Here is a 20499-nt window from a genome sequence, read left to right on the forward strand (position 1 = left end):
TTCCAAACCCAAGACCCTAAACTTGAATCTTGAGACCAAATTTTTTTTTTCCTCTACCCCGGATCGTTTTGGTCGTTTTGGTTTTTCTTGTACCCGTTAAATTTTCTTGTAAAAGAAATGGTCAAGTAACGTAAGGTACCCATTTAATTTGCGTATGCTTCTAAAAAGCGGTGACATCAAATGGTAAATTTTCCGATGAGATTAATACTATTTTGTTGTGGGGCTGCATAAATTCCTTACCAGCCTCATCAGTTACCAACAATTTAGCCTAAGATAGAAATAGATGAATTTCAATTATTCACGCAAATTCAATAGGCACCTTATACATTTAGCCCACACAAGAAACAACTGCAGAAAACCTGAATTTCTATTAAACTTGTCCTACATTGGAGCATTCCTTGTCAAATAAGGACGGCTTTAATGAAAATTACTACCGCAAGAAGATATAGATTATTACTCGAGGAACTAGGATGCATAATTCTACTCTCCTCAGATTGGAAAAAATGTACATCTCTCAGAAGGGAAACATTTACATCCTGTAAAATAATAAAATTCCTTGGAAAAGACAATCAATTGCACCACCTTTATACTCCGACTTATTTTCCCACATCACTGCTTGCTTCATAGTGTCCACCTGCATGGTGGATTGGATAGGACACAACCCCGTTTAGCTACCTTAAGACTGCGAGGGCACGAGACCTCTTTGTGCTTTGCCACAAACGCAATTAAGTCATCAGGTTCCTTATTGACTGATAAAATTTAGGATCAGTGTGTTAAGCTCATAATATTCATAGCACCAGAACACAGGCATTTCCTTGTTGCTTGTTGAGAGCTCGCTCCGACGTTTCCAGAACTTCCATGCTCATACAGGGAGCATTTTATTAAGAATATACATTGCATTCACTCAAGAACTGATCTTCAATGTTAAGAAACTTCTTCCAATAACTCCTATACTTCGGAATTCCCATATCAAGCCAAGGTTTCATATTACCATTGTAGTGCAGCACTGCAGCTCTCTTGATATCTTGGGTATCAAGCATATAGTCATGACCTAGTCCTGATAGAACCCATGAACCATCGAGTGGATATACTTTAGCCTCAAAGGAGAGCAAACTTGCACGCCATACAATGGCTTCCATGGATCCTTCTCGCGAGCTCAACTACATCATAAGCATGTAAAGTGTCAGAAAATGGAAAAAGCTCAAAATATTTGACACATAATGGGCCTGGTGATTAAAAGTAATGGCTGCCATGTAGTACCGATTTATAATTACAAGGGACATCATAACAATTACTAATATACCAGAAAACTTTTGGCATTATTGTTGTTGAACAGGCATAAAATGGTCATCTCACTGCAACCAACGCCTGACCCTTTAAAACGATTTCATCAAATAAAAGGAAAAACAGGAAGATATAAATAAATGAGGGGTCATAATATTTTAAGTGTTGCAGGCTCTGAGCTGAGCTACGAGCACTCACCTCTTTCATCAGCCTTCTGTAGGTTTGAGTAAGGCCAAGCTCTCTCCACCTGACCAGGTCGATTACATTCAATCCAGACATCCAGGCACAGGAATTTTGATTAAAACCTTTTTCTCCCAGATAACTTTTGAGCTGACCCAGCTTTACTGAACAAAATGGCACTGCACCATTAACTTTTCCCCCCATGCTAAGGGTCCACAGGGCTGACAAGTCTTTCTGGACAACAACATCATCATCCAGAACCACAATTTTCTTCAACTCACTAAATATGTCAGGAAGCAAATAGTGTGAATGAGAAAAAATGGAAATATATTCTGTTCTAGTCTGACTAATAGATGAATTTTTAGTGCTCTGAATTGAAACACGGAACTCCTCAGGCAAAGATACATCCTCTGAAGTTTCCTTTCTGGGGTTGTCCAGGTCAAGATTCTCAACATTTAAAACTTGTACAGCAGCTTCCATATATTTATTCCTCAAGAACCACTGCTTCATTGCATAGAAGTTTTGTCCATCTGTCAACACATGAAAAAACCTGATTCCAACTTTCCTGAAAAATCACATGGCAAAAAAAGAATGAAATTATTACAAGTGCGCAAATTTAACCTCTACAACTCATTGGTACCTAGGAACAGTCATAACATACTTTTGCATGTGTAACAGTGGAGTTGATTACTACTGAAGCTGCAAGCACATTCTTAGAAAAAATAACATAGTGGTGCAAGGAAGAATCCACAAACTTTTCTGCATCAGCCTCCTTATCGCGAGTAGTTTTGAAATATTCTACAGTTAGTTTTAGTGACAGGCAGTGGAGACTCTTTGGCATGGTCTGAACAGTAAGTTTATAAAGGAACGCACTCTGTTTCATGTGGAAATCAGCTTCATCCTCAGTTAAATCAAATATTTGTCTCAATTTCTTGTCAACATTATTGCAATCTACAGGGAATGATTTAGCTCTGGCTATAGTGACTTCCACCCTCTGTAACTTCTTCTCAATCCTGGCAACAATTTGTGATTGCCTTGTGAACTTTCTTGCAACATTATAGCATTTCATGCCAAAAAAATAAACAAGATAAAGGAAGTAAATAAAGGCAGGAAAACAACCAATCTGAAAGGCAACGGTGACAATATTGGTTTGGGTAAGAACAAAAGAAATGACATAATAACGTTTGGGAAAAGTACATATAAGGCTATGTGTTTACAAGTAGCTGATTAACCCAATAATTATCCAAAGAACTACAAATATTGATTGAAGGTAGAATAACTTAGCACAAACAAAATTGATTATAAAAAACAGTGACACCTAGTCATTTCAGTTGCTTTAAAATAGATATTTCAGGCCAGCTGAGTATAGCAAAATCACCACACAATAGGACTTGGATCAATAACAACAAATCTTGCTGAGAAATGTATCAAATATCATCACAAACAGTTCTTGGGCCTTCTCCAAACAACTCGAACTTTTGGTAGCATTGGAAGTATAGGGTACTGACCAGTTCCCAAGCTAGTTCCCTTGTTAGCTCGGTTCCCCAGCACATGTTTATTGGGTATAAGGCACATCAAGTTTTGTTATCTTGTATTTATATTATCTTGTTCAGCGGATTACAACCAGATTTCAAAATAATTCCTGTTATGATTTACTTTATATCTTAGATTCCTAGATTCCAGCAATCTAGTATGTTGCAATTCACAAGGATTCTAGGGTTTTGTGACAGCTGCTTCTACATATACGGTTGCATGCTTCAATTGAACGAACAAGAGGAGATTATAGTCACATTTGGTCCGGAAGATATGGTCTTAGACATGATATATTGGTACTGGAGATTCAGAACCACTTTGACCAAGTGAAAAGGAATTCGCTCCTTGTTGCCCATGTTCCCTTGTTAGTATATCAAAAGGAATCATAGACCTATGCCACAAAATTAGAGCAAGACCAAAAATAATAATAGTAGGGAACTGCTGCTGCTTCTGCTAATAACTTAAACTTTGAGGACCAGAACACGAAGACAAGAGGAGAATGGAAAATGTAATCAATGAGTTTTGATTTGCGTTATTTACAGTAAGATTACAAAACATAGTTATGACTAATTAGTATTCTCCCTACTAATTATAGAATTAAATCATTCATTCTTAATCTCTCTAATTATTCACAATCAATTATATTCAATAATCATAATCAGCCTTCTCCCTCAAGTTGAAGCATACTTTGTCACAATTTACAAAACTTGTGGTCCTCTTAATGCCAACTCGTCGACTATTCGAGTTGACATGGCAGGCGGTAATGGTTATAGATATGATATTCTCTTTGATAAAATGACCATAAATTTAAGGGTTAAGTTGCATTCCAGCACCCTGAAATACGTGCATCTAGTATTCTAAAGTATTTTATACTTCATTCAGCACCTTAAAATATTTTTTTAAGTATATCCAACACCCAAAAATATTTTGTGGTATAATTTTGCTCTTAAAATATTAATTTTTTTCAGAAGCAATTGTACCTTTAAAGTATTATTTCATGAGCAATTTTAATTGTCATTAACTTCTCAAAAGGTCTGTTAAATGAATATATATCCACTGTTTTTTTCAGTATTTTTAGAGTGTTGGCCACATTTGAAAAAATACTTCAGGCTGCTGCTGAACGCACCTTAACCCTAAATTTAAATGTTATAATTCTCTCATGAAAGACCAGATTAAAGGCAATGTGTGGATCAACTTTATTTTCACATTTTAGTGTCATTTTGTCAAGATCTTCAAATTGAAGGTCTTGGACTAATTATTCTAGATCTTGCCATAACATTTTTATTTCTTGCTTTTCCAAAAAAGCAAGACTTCCTCCAAGAAGGTAATCATATGCCATTTTAAGTCAGCACATCCTACCACATGGATTTGTATGTGGTCCTTTGCTAGGTACCCTTTTACTTTCCAATGAATAGTGTGCGGTGCTTGTAAGAATTGACTCACTTCTTTCACAATCAAGGAGAGACTAGAGTCATTGTTAGGTAATTCAACTCCCTAAACTGCCCCTGGTATCTGAAAAATACTGCTAAATCTTCCAAACCAAGCCCGTGGTGACTGCTTGAGTGCATAGCCATAAACAGAATGATGCGTTCTGCACCCTAGTCAAACAATAAATCTAGGAGATTGATCCATGTAGATTTCTTTCTTTCTTAAGTTTTCCAAGAAGGAAGGCATTTGTTTATGTCAGGATAGTAATTAAATGGGATAAGACTTAATGGACAAGCTTATCCAGTTTTGTGTAATCCCATTTATTTATTTCAAATCTCCCATTTATTTAGATTAAGCAAGTCTGTCATCTATTAAAGTTTTAGCCCCAACTTCCAATAATAACAAATTCAGATCGTCCCAAATTATGTCTATTTACCCCAGGTCCATCAAGGCAGTAACAGATTTGGGTCCCCTAACCTTCAGATCGTGATCTGATGGTGGTACGATAAAGACCTTCGTTTACTTGGGGAAAAAAAATGTAACTCCCCCTTCAACACCATTAGATAATAACATGATGGTTAATATCCCTCAAACCTTGGTAATAACATGACACTAACTCAAAATTATAAATATGATGGGAATTTAAGAGGAATAAGTAACTTAACGAATGGGAATGGCAAAAGCCATCATCAAGGATGGAATGAGAGCTAGGTATTGACTCTTAAGAAACATTAGCTCTTGTTGCTAAATTTTAATACCATAAAAGTGTTATTATCCGAGTTGCTAACCTAGACTGGACACTTCGTTAGTTTGATGTGGAAAAAAAAAAATGCTTTCCTAAATGGGATTAGACGTATACGTGGTAGTTCTTCATGGGATAGAGGTTCAAAAAGGAAAAAAGAAAGCCTATGAACTCCACAAGTCACTAAACAATCTAAAATAGCTACTAAGAGCTTGATTTGACCAATTGACTAGTGTCATTAAGAATCATGGGTAAACTCAACCAAGTTGACCACCGTCTATTTGCTAAGTTCTAGCCCAGTGGGAAAGTAGCTATTTAGATAGTATATGTTGATAACATAGTTGTTATAGGTGACTTAAGAGGAGGAAATCAAATTATCAAACAATTAACCGTAGTGGAAACTTAAAAGGTACTTCTGGGAAATGGAGATTGCAAGATCAAAGATAGGCATCGTAATGTCTCAGAGAAAATATACCGTCAATCTTTTGAAGGAAACCAGCATGCAAGCTGAAACGCCTATGAAGACTGCCTGTGAAGTGGGATTCAAGGAAGCAACGAATGCTATTGACATAGATTTTCTAGATTGTCTCAGTCCTTATTCTCAGGGATTGCTTCGCAACTCCCTAGCTTTATGTATTTATTTATACCTACCAATATCTCAGTAAGGAGTAGCACACAAAGAAAATCAATCCTCTGGCATTTGTCCCAAATTTTTCACAAATTAAATCAACACAAGCCTAATAAATTCTACTGCTCATGTTCAAGACCAGCTGGGGAAAAAATTGAAAGTACAACTTAATCATAGTTTTTAATGGGCTGCTAGATTAACATTGATGTGAGAGATTCACTGAAAGTCATACTGATATAATGTTATAAGCAATTTCCAAAACATTGATCCATCAGGTTGCTACCTTGCTAGCTTACCTAAATGGGAAACAAAAAGCTTATGCAAGGTTATCATAGCTTACTGTGGAGGAAGATCAGCATCCGTAGTAGATTCACTGAGGACACGCTCCAGCTCTTGTATATTCTGTCTGAGCTCACGAGACAATTTATCTTGTGCTGGAAGCTTTGCAATGCTGGGATAGTAAGCTCTAGCCACAAATAATTGGTCTTTCAATTTTTTAATCATAACGTCTTTCATATCTTCTCTATGTTCTTGGCGCCATAAGCAGTAACTCCCAAATGTGAGCTCGCATGACTTTCCATTTTCATCAGTAGAGCTTCTTGTTTGGCGGATGACTGCATCTAGGTGACCAACTCTAGTTTTCTGTTGCAGAATTTACATCAACTCATGCAACAAGATGAAACAATAAATAAAATATCATGTAAATAAGTTTTTAGCAAATGATGGTAAATAAATTAGTACATTTGATGCTGGAACTAATTGTAGAGAACCATTCGGTGGTCCCTTGAAACCTGCATTATGTAGAAGCAGAAAAAAGGAAATGAGATGCAAAAAGACATTGTGTGACATTAAACAGTTAAAACCGCAAAGTTGAATCCATAAGATCACCTTTTTCTTGATCATCCCTGGCAGTTTTGACTGTTTCATTCTTGGCTATTCCAACATAATTCTCTAAAGCATTCTGGCATGCAATTAAAATTAAAAATAATAAAAATCTAGCATATAACTTGAAGAAGCCTAGAATAAGAACCCTGCACATAACTTCTAAAGCATTGTGTAATGAAGTCTTCCATAAAAGTAAAAACATTATTAAAGAGTGGGGTAGATTTACCACTAGAAGAGACTATAACTTATCATCCAAAATGAGAGAGAAGAAAAAAACCAAGCAAGTTAATGAACATCACAAGGCTATCCGATCCCTTTAGTATATCAGAAACAGAGACTCCTATAAACCACCCTTATGTAAAGATTCTTATCCTTCTCGTCATTTGTATCTTTCCTTGTAATAATTTTAGCACAGTTGCGTACCACAATTGGCATGTAAACCCCCTCCCAAAAGGGGGGGTTGTTGATCTAGGATCCTAAGGAGCTTTGGTAAACAAGACTACAAAAAAGCGAATATGTTGTGGTACATGACGAGAAAAGAGAGAGGGAGAAGAGAAACAGAGAGGCTGAAAGAAGATAGAAACAAAGAGAAAGGAAGACGAGAGAAGTGAAATGCTCTTAGGTTTATTCAACATTCAACAACTGAGTACAATTACTGTTTAGGGGTATTATTTATAATATATGACCTCTCCTACTCCCAACAGCTATTAACTACTAACAAACTTCATTTATTCATTATTTTTCCGCAACAGAATATATGAGGATGGATATACCAAATTCATTAATCCGTTTATCCAACAGAAACTTCCAGACATAAACCTCCTCATCTACATAAATCTCATAAGCCTAATGTACACTAGAACAAGAAACAACAGTCAAAATCCAGGTGATCCTGATTATAGAAGACACACTCAACTAAGAAACAGAAAAAACCCCACATATAATAGGAAAAAAACACAGCAATAAACCATAATAGTCATAGATCTTCAATTATTTATCTTTTTAGTGAAAAGAAGTAAAATTAGAGGAGTCGTCAAAATTTCTAACTTGTGCCTATGATGATTATATGTATACAATATTCTATTTTTATGACATTCTCTATCACCTAATGGCAGCTCCTTACGTCTTTCGCGTCAGGTCCTACAATCAAAATACAATGACAATATGCCATTCTAGTAATAACACGAAAACGTGTATGATTTCCCAAATAAACCATACAATTATCATTATACTTTCATTATAGAACATAATAAATAATCATATTATGCTTCTTTTTTTTTTTTTTGACAATCTCTATCTTTTAATGGCAACCCAGTTCCCCATTTCAACCATATTCCCAAGGAAACCTTACTTTGAGATACCACTGATATGGAATTTGATTGGGAAACAGAGAAAAGAGATATTGAGAAAACAGAAGGATTTCAGAATAATAGAATAATCTGGAAAAAGGTGAACCTTATTGCAATCCACACTTCTTTATAGGCATAAATATGAATAAATAAATATCCTAATATAAATAAATATCATAATCTTATCCAAATCTCAATAATATAAATAAATCCTATCTACAGAGAAATAGGAAAATATAGAATCAATTTCTCATATCAACAGGACAGGGTTGTATATACAAAAGGGAGGAGTCTTGGTATTAATGGCTCATAATGATGTTCTAACAAAATAATATCCAATCCTAGAATAATTTCACCATTTATATTAACAAGACAATATTCTTATGATACCTTTACACCATCTAAATCTATTTAAATCATCTAAATATATATAAATCCTATTTAAAATCCAAATAACTAACAAATTTAACGAAATCTTATCTTAATGCAAGGAAGTGGACTCAAATAGACAACCTGAAATCATCTACACTCTAAAAGCTATTCTAGCAAGAACTTTATCTCGGAAGCCAAAAATCACACTATCACATGCTTCTTCAAAGTCCAATTTAAAACTATACTATGGTCTCTTTGTCTCTTCATGCATTCACAATCTCATTCATCACTAAAGCAACAACCAAAATTTTAGAGAAGCCATGTCTATCGGTAGACAACCAAAAGAGGAAAATCTGTCCATTCATGAAATCACACCTTGGGCAAGCTAGCTCAATTGCTTCCTATTATTGTTTGGTACTACAAAGATTGACGAATGCTGTGATTGCATCACTGGAAATTAAATCACACAAAACCCTTCAATCAATGGCAATTAAATAGAGAGCAAGGAAGTAACATGTAGGTTTATGAAACCTCCCATCAATTGGCGAATAATCACCTATTAATTCTAACATTCATCGATCAAGGATGCCAACAATTTCCTTGCTTTGGCTTGAATTTTATTTTATTTTTTTTTTCCTAATATACATAAGTTCTGAAGATATGACTAATTGAGTATCCTATGACAATTCCATCTATATTTTCTTTCCAATTTTCCTAGCAATGAATTATCCTTCTTGAAGAGTTCCTCAAAAGCCAAAAGTTTCCTCTTACAACAAGTCCTTTACTTGAACCATGGTACTGATATGTTACAAGTTTGCAGGCTTGTCAAAGCTGTCTTTGTTGGCCCAAAGACAAAGCTTTGTCTCTTGGTATTTGGGTTCCTTAGCAACCGAATCAATGTCTTTTCTATCACGTTGAGAGGTTACAGCAAGAGCAAAAGGAAAATTTCTTATATAAAGCCTTGTCCTTTCCGTTGCTGAAATGGCATTGTTTTTATATCCTCTCTATGGCTTTCACCACACGCCAGCTCATAAAACCCCTCATTGGTAGATCTGTACAGGGATCCCAGAGCTCTTTTAATATTATCAATGTCCTTCTTCGTTTAATGTGTTGCTTTGTTCAAGAAGAATCTTGTATCTTCCTTGTCCTTTTCATTTTTCCTTCTGTGAATATTTCATTAATTAATAGAGAAAATCCAAACAGCTGAAGCTTAGAATGATCCACTAATGGTAGAACAGGTGGTTAATATCTACATTTTACTTTTACTTATGCAGAGATGATGCTCGGCAATAGTACTGGACAAGTATTAGCTATATATTTTATGCATCACATAGAAATAAAAGAACTAAACACCAGCGTATGATGCAGTGAACCTTTGGAAGTGTTGATTCAAACTTTTTCATCAGCTCTTCAACATGGGTTGACTGTTCTCCCTGAAAAAAAAGAAAAAAAGGAAAAGAAAAAAAGAAAAAAAAAAAAACCATTGATTTGAGCTTACTGGGAGATAACATACTCGGTTGGAAGTAATAATAGATCACACCAGGATCATGCACCAGCAATACATTACTTTTATACTTCACAGCAAGTATAATAAAAAGATCGATTTTCAAGCCCCATTATTGTTCAGGTTCAAGCACCACCAATGGATTACTTTTATACTTCACAGCAAGTATAACAGAAAGATCAATTCTCAAGCCCCATTATTCTTCAGGTTCATGCACCAGCAATGCATTACTTTTATACTTCACAGCAAGTATAATAAAATGATCGATTTTCAAGCCCCACTATTCTTCCCTCTGAGGAATATGTTGCTTAGCATCCGTATAGTGCATATTAAGTAAACTTTTTGCCAAAAAAAAAAAAATCAATATTAACTTTAAAGTTCAAGCAGCGGATTATCTAAGACCCACTATAATATGTAGACACATACTGCAGAAGCTTTCTGGAAGAAATAAGGAGTCTTTTTCTGTATATATAATAAAAAAGAAAAAGAAAAAGAAAAGAAAAGAAAGAAAGAATACCTCAGACTGATTCGGCATATTCTTAATATTGGATCTATCATATCCTCCAAGTCCATCACGATTCTGGGAAGGAAAAAAAAATCGAAAGAATGTAGAAAAGAGGACAAGGCGGAACACCAGCGGTATTAACAGATAAGCACATGGAATGGAAAATTTAAAGAGATTCAGAGATATGCTTGAATGCTTACTGAAGGAGAACTTTGTCGTTCATATATATATCCTGCACAGTGGAAATATAATTTTGAGTGGAGAAATTTTTACTAAAATAAGGCGGCATCATTGACGCTAATATCGCATCATTTGCCGGGAAAAACATGGGATAAAAATTTCAGAGTGATGGAAGTTGATTTCTGATACAAGTACAGAAATATACGAGTCGATCTGAGTTATATTGCCTTCCTAACAAAGCGTGGTATTGGTAAACAGAAAGAAACAAACGCACATTGCTTCAACGAGTTTTTTGTATTATTTCTGTCTTAAAGCTTGGCGGGAAGTTACGTCCGATGCAGATCAGAGATCACATCCACGACTTCTTAATTATGATTTCATATCAATTGAAACGTCGGGAAAAGATTGCACGCAATACAGAAGAGCATTGCAAATCAAAAGAAAACATCCCCTCCTTAGGTAAAACTACATAATGAAACCCAGAGACATTAATGAACAAGAACGAGAAACAGATCTAAAAAATTTCAAAAGCTACGCGAAAGCAACTAAAGGGAGTTTATCGGCATAGTACCAGCAGAGTGAAAGCCGTTGTGTAGACCAAGCAAAAAGACGAGAGGAACAAGCATGGAAAGGATAACAAGGCCCAGTACCCCAATTACCAGTCCTTTCCATCGTCTTTTAGAAGGGAATGCATATGAAGGAACCCCGCCCAGACCACCACTACCAGCCCCAGAAGCGCCCTTCATCTTCCTTTCTGGCTCTCTCCCGGCTTCGCCGAGCCTTGCTTTTGCCTTGGGTACTTTTCTAATAACTTCTGTATGCCGGATTTTTCCTCGTAAGTTTTTGGCCTTTTTGATTTGGTTTATTACTACGACTATTTTTTTCACCCCTCATCCGGTCTGTCAATCGAACATGCTACAAAGTTTCTGAGCAGATTCAAGCCAAAGCAAAATTTATTTTTTTGTGCGGATCACTTCAAAACTTTACGGCGCATCCCAACGGAGGATTACAGGTCAGATTTACCGCTATGCATTATCCCCAGGCATAAATAATGTGTAGAATTTATTGATTGAATAAAATATAGTAGATTAGTCAGAGGTATTTTCTCATTTTCTAGAATTATATATTATGTAGGGTATAATTATGTAAATTTTTTCATTTTTAAAAGATTAATTATTTTTATAGTTTGATCAAATTTTAATTTTATTCCCTATAGTTTTAAATCATTAGTTCTGGTCTTTTTTACTCTCTATAGTCTTGATTTTACTCTTTATACTTAAGCTTAGAGTAAGTCCTTATAAAATTATAAGGATTAAAATTCACTATTTCAAACTATAGAAATCAAAATTAAAATTGGAATAAACTATTAAAACAAACAATTTTTTTACCAACCTATAAAACAAACAATGATATTTAAATTTGCACAAAATACTTATTTCATGACCGGGCCAGAACCCAAAGGCCGCAGCAAAGACCACAAGAGACGCATTACTCCTCCATGGACATCCCAAAATGGACTAATTTTATAAATGTGATTTGAAATTTATCCCTTCACGCATGAGATTAGTAAGTAAATTTATCCACGTTACGTGAATTGTTGTCAGCAGTTCTGTGTTAGCATAGTTAATGTTGTGTATATAAGATCTAGAAACTACAAGCATGCACGGAATTACAATTAAACCTCATGAATTCATACATGTTTCTTGAGGGCTTAATTGGGTAAACAACCAACTACTGTTAAGTGATATTGGGAGAAATCTGAAAAAAAAAATAATGAATTGAACATGATGATTTGATCAGAAAATAATGTGTTAGTCATGATAGATGATCTAGGCTTACTAATGTCAATTGAATTAATAGGTAACAAGGGTTGGAAAAGATATCAAGGGACAAGTGCTATGATAAGGCTTTAATTTGTGAATGGAAACTCGGAAAGTAATCTTTTTATACACCGGGAAAAAAAAAACAAAATAACAACATGGAAATTAATTTTCTTAAATATTGTTAGTGTGCTACTAATACCCTAAATGAGTAGTATAACACTACACAGGTTTAACAACCTTATGACGAAGAATGGAATGGAAGAACCTCGGTTGATATAACATAAAGGTTTGAAACGAAATCGGTGTCTATAGTTTTGACGATTTCTTTTACATTGTTTTGCTAGTTATATATTGATCGAAGATTTGAGAGGAAAAGAGGAATCAGGACAGCAAGTGAAGTCTTAGTCGCAGTAAGTTTATTTTCAGACATATCCGTATAATCTAGCTGCTTGGCTCTTATAATCCAAATGTTTTATAAAATTTAGGTGATTTCTAACTTGTCAAAGTGTGAAATTGATTGATATGATCTCTAATTTTAGACTTGTTTTTTTAAATATCTTAGAAATTATTTCTTTAACTCTGACTAATATATTTAAACGAGAAAATTACTAGAAGATTTTAATAAAGAGAAATAATTATTAAAATTTTTCAATAACAAGCGAATAATTGAAATTTATTGTCATTTATTGCTCTACAATTTGTCATTATAAGTTATTTAGTTATTAAGAGACCTTTTATAAATATATTATTTTCATGAGACTTTATTGTAATTCTCCTTATTTAAATATATGAATGGATATTTCACTATAGTTAATGTATTTTGTTTAGGCCTATGGATGAAACATATTCGAACATTCTATGCTATATATCACTATATTTAATTCATGTGTCATTTGTATAATAGGTATTCAAGCATGTAATGTTATATTTAACTATAATGCTTCAAAATTATTTTTAGTTTGATGTGTCGCATTCATAATCAATTATGGGTGATGATATTCAACTATTGTCTTTTCCAAATACACTCTAAATTTGCTTTTGTTCAGAACATGGTCAAATATGCAATTGTTATTCTCAAATATGCTTACTTTATGAAGTGACATGATTAAATACGAGAATTGGTGCATTTAAATTTTGTCTAGAAAACTTCTATTCGATTATCATTTGCTATATTCACCTACTCTATCCTTATTTTCCAGAACTTTTTCTTTCGTGTGAACTTTAGTCAATTATATGCTCTTTGTACATGAGTTTGTTTGTTTTAGACTGTTCTTGGGTTCATGGTCTTTTACTTCTGTCCAAATCACAATCAATTGTGTGATAGTTGTATTCACACAGTATCATTTTGCCGAGGTCACTGCGATTTGTCCCCCCTACACAGGCTAGTGCGTCTTACCCATAGGCAAATCCAGTCAAGTACTTGCCATGAAGCCTATGCAACACTGGTCATCTTGCGGAAGTTCTTAGGATATTTAACGCTATTTTTCAGAAACCGGATTTCCCAGATGGTTCTATTAATTATACACACACACGCGCACACATCTTTTTAAATAGAGGTCAATATGGATTCTTTTTTTTTAATTATTCCAAGACTATTTACGTAGACACACATCTTTTTAAATGGCGGTAAATATGAATATTTTTTCAATTCTAAGACTACTTTACTAGGGCGACCAGCTTTTTTCATTTCAGTGAGATGGTTAAAAATAACTTATATTTAAGATTAAAAGTGATTTTTTTTTTACAAATTAAAAAGTACAAATACCCAAAATATGAACATGAGTAAATACGGTGCTAAGTCTAGATATTTCAATGGACTAAAATGAATAATCACCCTCATAAATTCATCACAGCAGGCCAAAATTTTACCCAGGGAAAAAATCTATGGGATAATACATAGTGAAATCAATACATTATCACCGTAACATCTTTTATGTGCAATATGCATTTTAAAGCTTTTCAAATCCATAACAGGATCTGACATATACATCCATCACCAAATACTGCCTCATTTTAATCTGAAAGAACCAGCTCCAGGAAAAAAGTTCAACTGACGTCGCTACTTCGACAGCTTTCTCTGGAAAATGTATTCTACTTCACTGCGAAGGCTTTCCACATCTATCGCATAATCTCTCTGGAATTCATCCGCCATCACATTAAGCAGCAACTGCCTCATTTTATTTAATGCATCACCTAAAGCACAGAAGTCTTTCACAACCAGAGCTTCAGTGGTCCTGAGTTGCAGGAGACTCTTAATTGCAACAAGGGCCTGCTTATTGCATTCGGCAAGCAATGCCAGAAGTTAAGCCAAATACACGACATGGAAAAACAGCAAAAGGGTCAAACACTCAAACTACCGTAGGCAAGACACATAAAAAGGAAGACACAACCTTCCAAGTGTCCTTGTGTGTGAATTTACCGAACGTGCCCGCTAATAAACATATTTCAACATACGCTTACCAAATGGAAACGATGCAGCTCAAAATGCTCATCATTAGGCGGTGAAAGGTGTGCCAGTGACATTGCATTAAAAAAACATGGCATCACAACAGCAAACTGATATTTTGAGTTTTGAGAACTTGTCAATAATATCAGACGCCATGTGACTGCTCTGCTAAAAATGGGGGAAAAAGATGCCATGTAAACAATGCACCTTGTCCTGGAGATCCAAATCGGTTGATGCAGCAATGAGATCAACCACAGATTTCAGCAGATCTCGATCACTTAAGAAAGGTAGTTCAGTTTTATGCGCATTTTCTATCTGACACTGCGCTAGATCAGCCAAGAGAATCAAAGCCTTCTTCTGTAGTCTGATATCAATACTTGAATTCCTCAAAATATTCTGAAAGAAGTGTCAATTTCAATAACAATTTAAAAGATTGTAATAGCAAAACTGATGTGCAGAAATAAGTTTACCCAAAAAAATCACAGAAATAATAATGATACAGAGAAAGCAAATTATACTAGTGAAAATAATAGTGGTAATAACAATAAAAATAGCCTTAGGCAGGTCACCTGAAGCATCAAATCTCCATTTTCAGCAGAGAACAATTCCTGACCCGCTAAATTATTTCGGATCAAAGCTGAAACAGCATATAATGCTTTATTAGCTTCCTCTATAAAATTAGATTTTACCATCTTCATCAGCATTGAAAGCACCCCAAGTTCCAAAACCTGGAAGAGTCGGAATTTGGACAAATCATAATATTGTCGAGCTTATCTCAGTTGATTGATTATGACACCAATCCATTTAAAAAAGTCTACCCTCAGCCTTAAATATAAGCCACCATTAGTTACCTTACAGATATTAAGAAAAATGGTCAAAAACATATAGACTTCTTAAATTTGACATATGTTAAAAATTATTTTCCAAAAATTCCACCCAATTAAATGATCGTCAATTAATACTTCTCTAATTTCTCTCTAATTGCATTTTGACTGGTAGGAATGAAAAAAATCAATACTCCAAATATTTTTGTTTGTGACTTATAATTTGAACCATGAGAATACTTTCCCAAGTGACCTAGATTCAAGACCAGGAATAAATTGCTTTTCAAACAAACAACATACCTGCTGCTGAACGACAAGATTGTTTTGACTAACTTTCCCAAGGATCCATGCAGCAATAGTCCTAATATTTGGATCAGGGTGATAAAGCTCTTGTGTCACACAAACAAGTCCCCCTAGTTTGCCAAAATCTGATATGATAACCATAATCACGATTACTATACAACAGATTACGGAAACTGAAACAGATGTAGATCCTTAACTAAGAATTTTTAGTATTTTATAGAAACATCTGTGCTGCAATATTATAAGAAAAAGAAAATGGTTGGCAAGTGACATTACACACAAAGAGAGAGCACAAACGACTATCTGTTACGACATATGAAATAATCCAAGGGAAGCCACTGATGCTTGAACTAAGATGTTGTGATTGGATTCCCCAGCTAAGATACAATAAAACAACAAAAGAGTACAATATGGGACTGACATTGGCATTAGAATACAGGAATTTTCCAAAACAAAAGTGTTAAACACTCTCAAATCACAGAAACACAGCGGATCACAACATGCAAGCTTCACACAAATCACAATAGAAAGTACAAGAGGGATCACTGCAATTCCAGACACAAGCACAAAAGCAAGAAAAAATGAATCAGTAACAGCCATTTGTGAAGCCAGCTTTCTCCCTGACTTTCCTCCCAAATTTTCTCTGCCAACCCCTCTAAACACTTTTCCATCTGCCTCCCTTGCTTACATCTTATTCACAATGAAACTCCCCTTTTGCCCATCTGCTCCTCTGGTTCTTCAGATGTCTACCACCATACCTTCTGCTGGACCAAGACTTCCAGCTTCACCAACCCTTTACTCTCCATTTTATCTCCTGCTGTAAGAGTTGGCGGCAGTAGTAGTCGGGTAAACCCATAATATGGAGGACTAAGAAAAGTTTTCTATGCCTTTTAACCCCACATTCTAAAATGTCCAAAGTCCACCAGACAATATAAATTAATAAAAGATACTTGTGGCTTGGCATTCTATCACTTGCATTTCAATTTAAATATTTTTGAATTTATATATGCATTTAAAATTGTGAAAAAATTAAGAAAATGATAAAAATTTCAAGAAGTCAAAATACTATATAAGTAACTTATGAGTAATGGAGAGAAAACAAAGGAGTTTTGAAAACTGAAGTAATTTTTTTAGGCAACCAGACATCAAATTTCAGCTTCTGCATGTTTACTAAATAAATAATTTTTTATAATAGTAATTAAAATTAAAATAACATAATATAACTTATTTTTCAAAAATATTATATCCATATTGTCTCATTAACTACCTCAACTCCCTTTCCCTCATAGGAGATTAGAATATTCATGGTATGACTTTCTTTCCTCCTTTGTTTCTGAAACACATTAAGCGGGCAATTGCATGGACAAACATTCAGGTAAATCCAATACAAATGGATTTCAAGCACCCAAGAAACAGAATTAGTCTTCTGCATTACAGAGCACCCAAAGTAGCAAAAAGTGACTTTGCAAATGCATGCACGGACTTGTCTAGAATACAATTACAACAAATTTAAAGTATTGCTATATGATAGGTTAGTAATCAATTTGATCAAAATAAATACAAAAAAATATAGGGAGTGAACAGAGGAAGAAGGGTGAACTCTTTCATGTGCATAATAATAATAGACAGTCAAATTAGAAAAGAAATATGTGCTACATGCAGACGAAGTATTCAGTTAACCCACAGCCACAAAAATGCTTGCTGCTGGACACTCAACAAGTATAAAAAGGCAGGCGCATCAGATCAGAACAGGGATTATATGAATTTATATGAACCTACCATTTGCATTATCTATTGGCTCAACAAGTACATTAAGTTCCTGTAGAGCCCGGAGCCGCTCTTCCGAAGTTAGAGATGAATTATTCAAATCACCTATTGCAATTTTCATCAATTCAGCATCTGATGGAACTTTCATTTCCTCCATCAATTCCTGTTGGAGCTCTTGTCATCATCAAAATTCCCAACGAGCAGGTGTATGCAAATGCATATGACATACCCAGAGAAAACAAAAGAGATACACATGCAGCCAAACTGTAACATAACACTTCAAATGAGCTGTTTTCACTGCAAGTCACAGGTAAGTGCAGAATGGGTCCACCTATTCTAATTTTTTTCCCACCAATATCCTGACTAAACAAGAAGCGAGCAATTTTGTTATTGTCAGCAACTACTTCTCGAAAGTTTGATGACACTGCATTGCTCAATAAAATACAACTTATCAATTTCCACAGGGAGCAAACGCCATATCATAAAACAATATCCATACGCACCATGAACACCAACCAAACAGGAATACAGCACATACTAAAATATACGGTTGATGATTGATGGAAAAGTTTAGTACTATTTACTTATTTACATAAGGAATGTGGTTGATTCTCCTCTACAATGGTAATCTAGCCAGGAAAATGACTGTAACCCAGATAGCAGCAGCTGAAACAATAAAAGAACAATGTAGAAGTAAGAAAATGGCTTCCTGCATCGGAAAGGAAGAATTCTGAGTCCCAACATCTTTCCTCCCCTTCTTCTTATCTATGCAGCCTGAGTCCCCTCCAATGAACTGGTAGCCATCTCATGCTAGTTGTTTCCTCTCTCCTTCAGCTTATCAGCTCAGCATTCATCATGAGAGAGCTGGTTATCCCTGAGCACCTGCCCTCAACGGGCCACTCTATTTTTATTGTTTTATTTGTTCTTTCTTTTATAAAGTCTGAGGCCCATTAAGATTGGATCAATCACTAATCCAATTGAAGAGGGACGTGAAGCACAAAACATCATTTAAATCATATAATTTCGATGATGATCAACAAAACTTAAATTCAGCTAAAACACAAATTGCAAAAGAAGCCAAATATCTTTCCTACAAAAAATGCAGATGATTTCTACCTCTAGTTCCATCTGACGCTTCTTGAGCTCACTTTCTGATAATTGCAGCCGTACATCAGCTGTTTCTTTTAATTTTGCAGGATCAGAATGACCTAATACAAAATGGTAATATTATTATAGAAGTACAATTTTACATCAACTGCAAGTTCGTATATTATTTATTAGATGAAAAAGCCGCATGGCATTAGAACTTGAGAGAGATAATCAATTGATTATCTTGCAGCCAATCAAAAGATTTTAAAGAAAAGATAGCAAACAACATTGTACACCCAATACAGTTACAAATTCTAAATTAGAGACTAACGAACTGATCGATAATAAAAATGACTATACTTATAGCCCACTGTAACATCCCGTCCAGTGAAGAAAACCCGCCGTCAAGGTCACCGTTGTATTGCTCATCGTTATGCAGCAGATTCTCTTCCTCCTTTACAGTAGACCATAGTGGCCCTCCAGAAGAAAGATTACCATCTGCGCCATCAGCCGTTGCGTTCGGCAACCCCAGTACAAACGGAAGCAGCAAAATCAACCCTAGAATCCGGATTCCCATTAAAAGGATAAGTAATCCAGCCAAGGCTAGCTGGGGGACAACCGATACGTAAGGGGTGAAGTTCCTTCCTGCTTCAAAACTCCAATCAAATGACCAGGTCGCGGCGCTTGCTGGGTGGTGCTTTCCTTAGGAAGAGTTGACTTGGGCTTGGCTCCGATTAAAATTTTTGTACCAAAAAGATTAAAGATTAACACTTTCCTTTCCAATTTTTAATATAAAATTTAATTTAATTTTTATTTTGATCATAAATATAATATCTCAATTTATTTTATTTTTTATATTTATAAATTTTTTTTGATGTAGACATTTTAATAATTATAATTTTAACCAATATACTTGATTAATAAAGATATTTTAAAAAAGACAATACCTATTTATTACAAATAATTAATTTAATTTATTTTTTTAATTTTTTTAAATGAATCAACTAGCTCTTATAATTAGAATCAGATGTAACATAATTTTGGAAAAATCAATTATCACTTTAATTTTTTTACATTCAATAATTTAAATTTAACTCTGTTTATATAGTTTATAAACAAACTTTTATAACTAAAGATAGGAGGCTGTATAATTTATTTTTAATCCTCGCAAAAATTGCACCCATGTCATCTGGCTCACCTCATTGTCTTCCCCTTCCTCTTCCAGGGGAGCATCCAACTCACCATCTTCTTCTTCCTCCTCGCCTTTCCAGAGACCCGGGATACCCACCTCCCAGCATTGCAGTTTCCGTTGCACAGATTGCCGTGTGCTCCCATGCAAAGGTGATCAACGTTTAGTTTTTCTTGCAGGAAATTATGAAAATCGTAAAAAAAAGACTGTTAAAATTGAAATTTTGCATTTTTTGTTATTAAAACTGGTACTATTGCTGTCAAATTTTTTTATTTCAACAGTTTTTTTTAGCAATTTTTCCAATTACGGATTCTGGATTGGATCGCTTCAAATTTATGTAGTCTACATTGGAAGAAAAATGGCGAAGACCTAGACAAAATTGTGAAGCAGCACCATCGAACTTGCCTTGCTAAGCGTTTTCTCCTCCTTCAGATAAAGAAAAATGATATCATAACTCATAAGCACAAA

At 34.8% G+C, this 20499-nt stretch overlaps 2 protein-coding genes across 2 annotated transcripts; both read right to left on the reverse strand.

The window, feature by feature from the left end:
* Positions 1–531: 531 nt before the first annotated feature.
* On the reverse strand, positions 532–11477 carry LOC114722081 (probable galacturonosyltransferase 7). The gene is made up of 10 exons (XM_028908013.1): positions 11162–11477; positions 10611–10642; positions 10423–10485; positions 9775–9834; positions 6684–6756; positions 6537–6586; positions 6136–6437; positions 2122–2477; positions 1483–2024; positions 532–1160 (listed from the first exon to the last, which is right to left on the reverse strand). Exons 1-10 carry the CDS (start codon positions 11334–11336, stop codon positions 882–884), a joined length of 1932 nt encoding a protein of 643 aa, XP_028763846.1. The 5' UTR covers positions 11337–11477; the 3' UTR covers positions 532–881.
* Positions 11478–14218: 2741 nt separating this feature from the next.
* Positions 14219–19536, reverse strand: LOC114722088 (hsp70 nucleotide exchange factor FES1). The gene is made up of 7 exons (XM_028908025.1): positions 19203–19536; positions 18870–18961; positions 17766–17916; positions 15984–16111; positions 15429–15587; positions 15067–15255; positions 14219–14682 (listed from the first exon to the last, which is right to left on the reverse strand). Exons 1-7 carry the CDS (start codon positions 19417–19419, stop codon positions 14473–14475), a joined length of 1146 nt encoding a protein of 381 aa, XP_028763858.1. The 5' UTR covers positions 19420–19536; the 3' UTR covers positions 14219–14472.
* Between the last annotated feature and the right edge of the window lie 963 nt (positions 19537–20499).

Source organism: Neltuma alba, unplaced genomic scaffold, assembly GCF_004799145.2.
Source record: "Neltuma alba isolate B1F8T4 unplaced genomic scaffold, ASM479914v2 tig00002324_pilon, whole genome shotgun sequence".
Lineage (NCBI taxonomy): Eukaryota > Viridiplantae > Streptophyta > Magnoliopsida > Fabales > Fabaceae > Neltuma > Neltuma alba.

Coding starts and splice junctions, on each gene's coding strand:
- LOC114722088 (XM_028908025.1), bottom strand. CDS start 19,419: ATGGGAATCCGGATTCTAGGGTTGATTTTGCTGCTTCCGTTTGTACTG. Junction 15,588..15,983: donor ATCTTGTCGTTCAGCAGCAG/GTATGTTGTTTG, acceptor CGACTCTTCCAG/GTTTTGGAACTTGGGGTGCT. Junction 15,256..15,428: donor ATGGAGATTTGATGCTTCAG/GTGACCTGCCTA, acceptor CACTTCTTTCAG/AATATTTTGAGGAATTCAAG.
- LOC114722081 (XM_028908013.1), bottom strand. CDS start 11,336: ATGAAGGGCGCTTCTGGGGCTGGTAGTGGTGGTCTGGGCGGGGTTCCT. Junction 10,486..10,610: donor AACGACAAAGTTCTCCTTCA/GTAAGCATTCAA, acceptor TTTCCTTCCCAG/AATCGTGATGGACTTGGAGG. Junction 2,478..6,135: donor GATGCTGATCTTCCTCCACA/GTAAGCTATGAT, acceptor AATTGTTGCCAG/GATTGAGAAGAAGTTACAGA.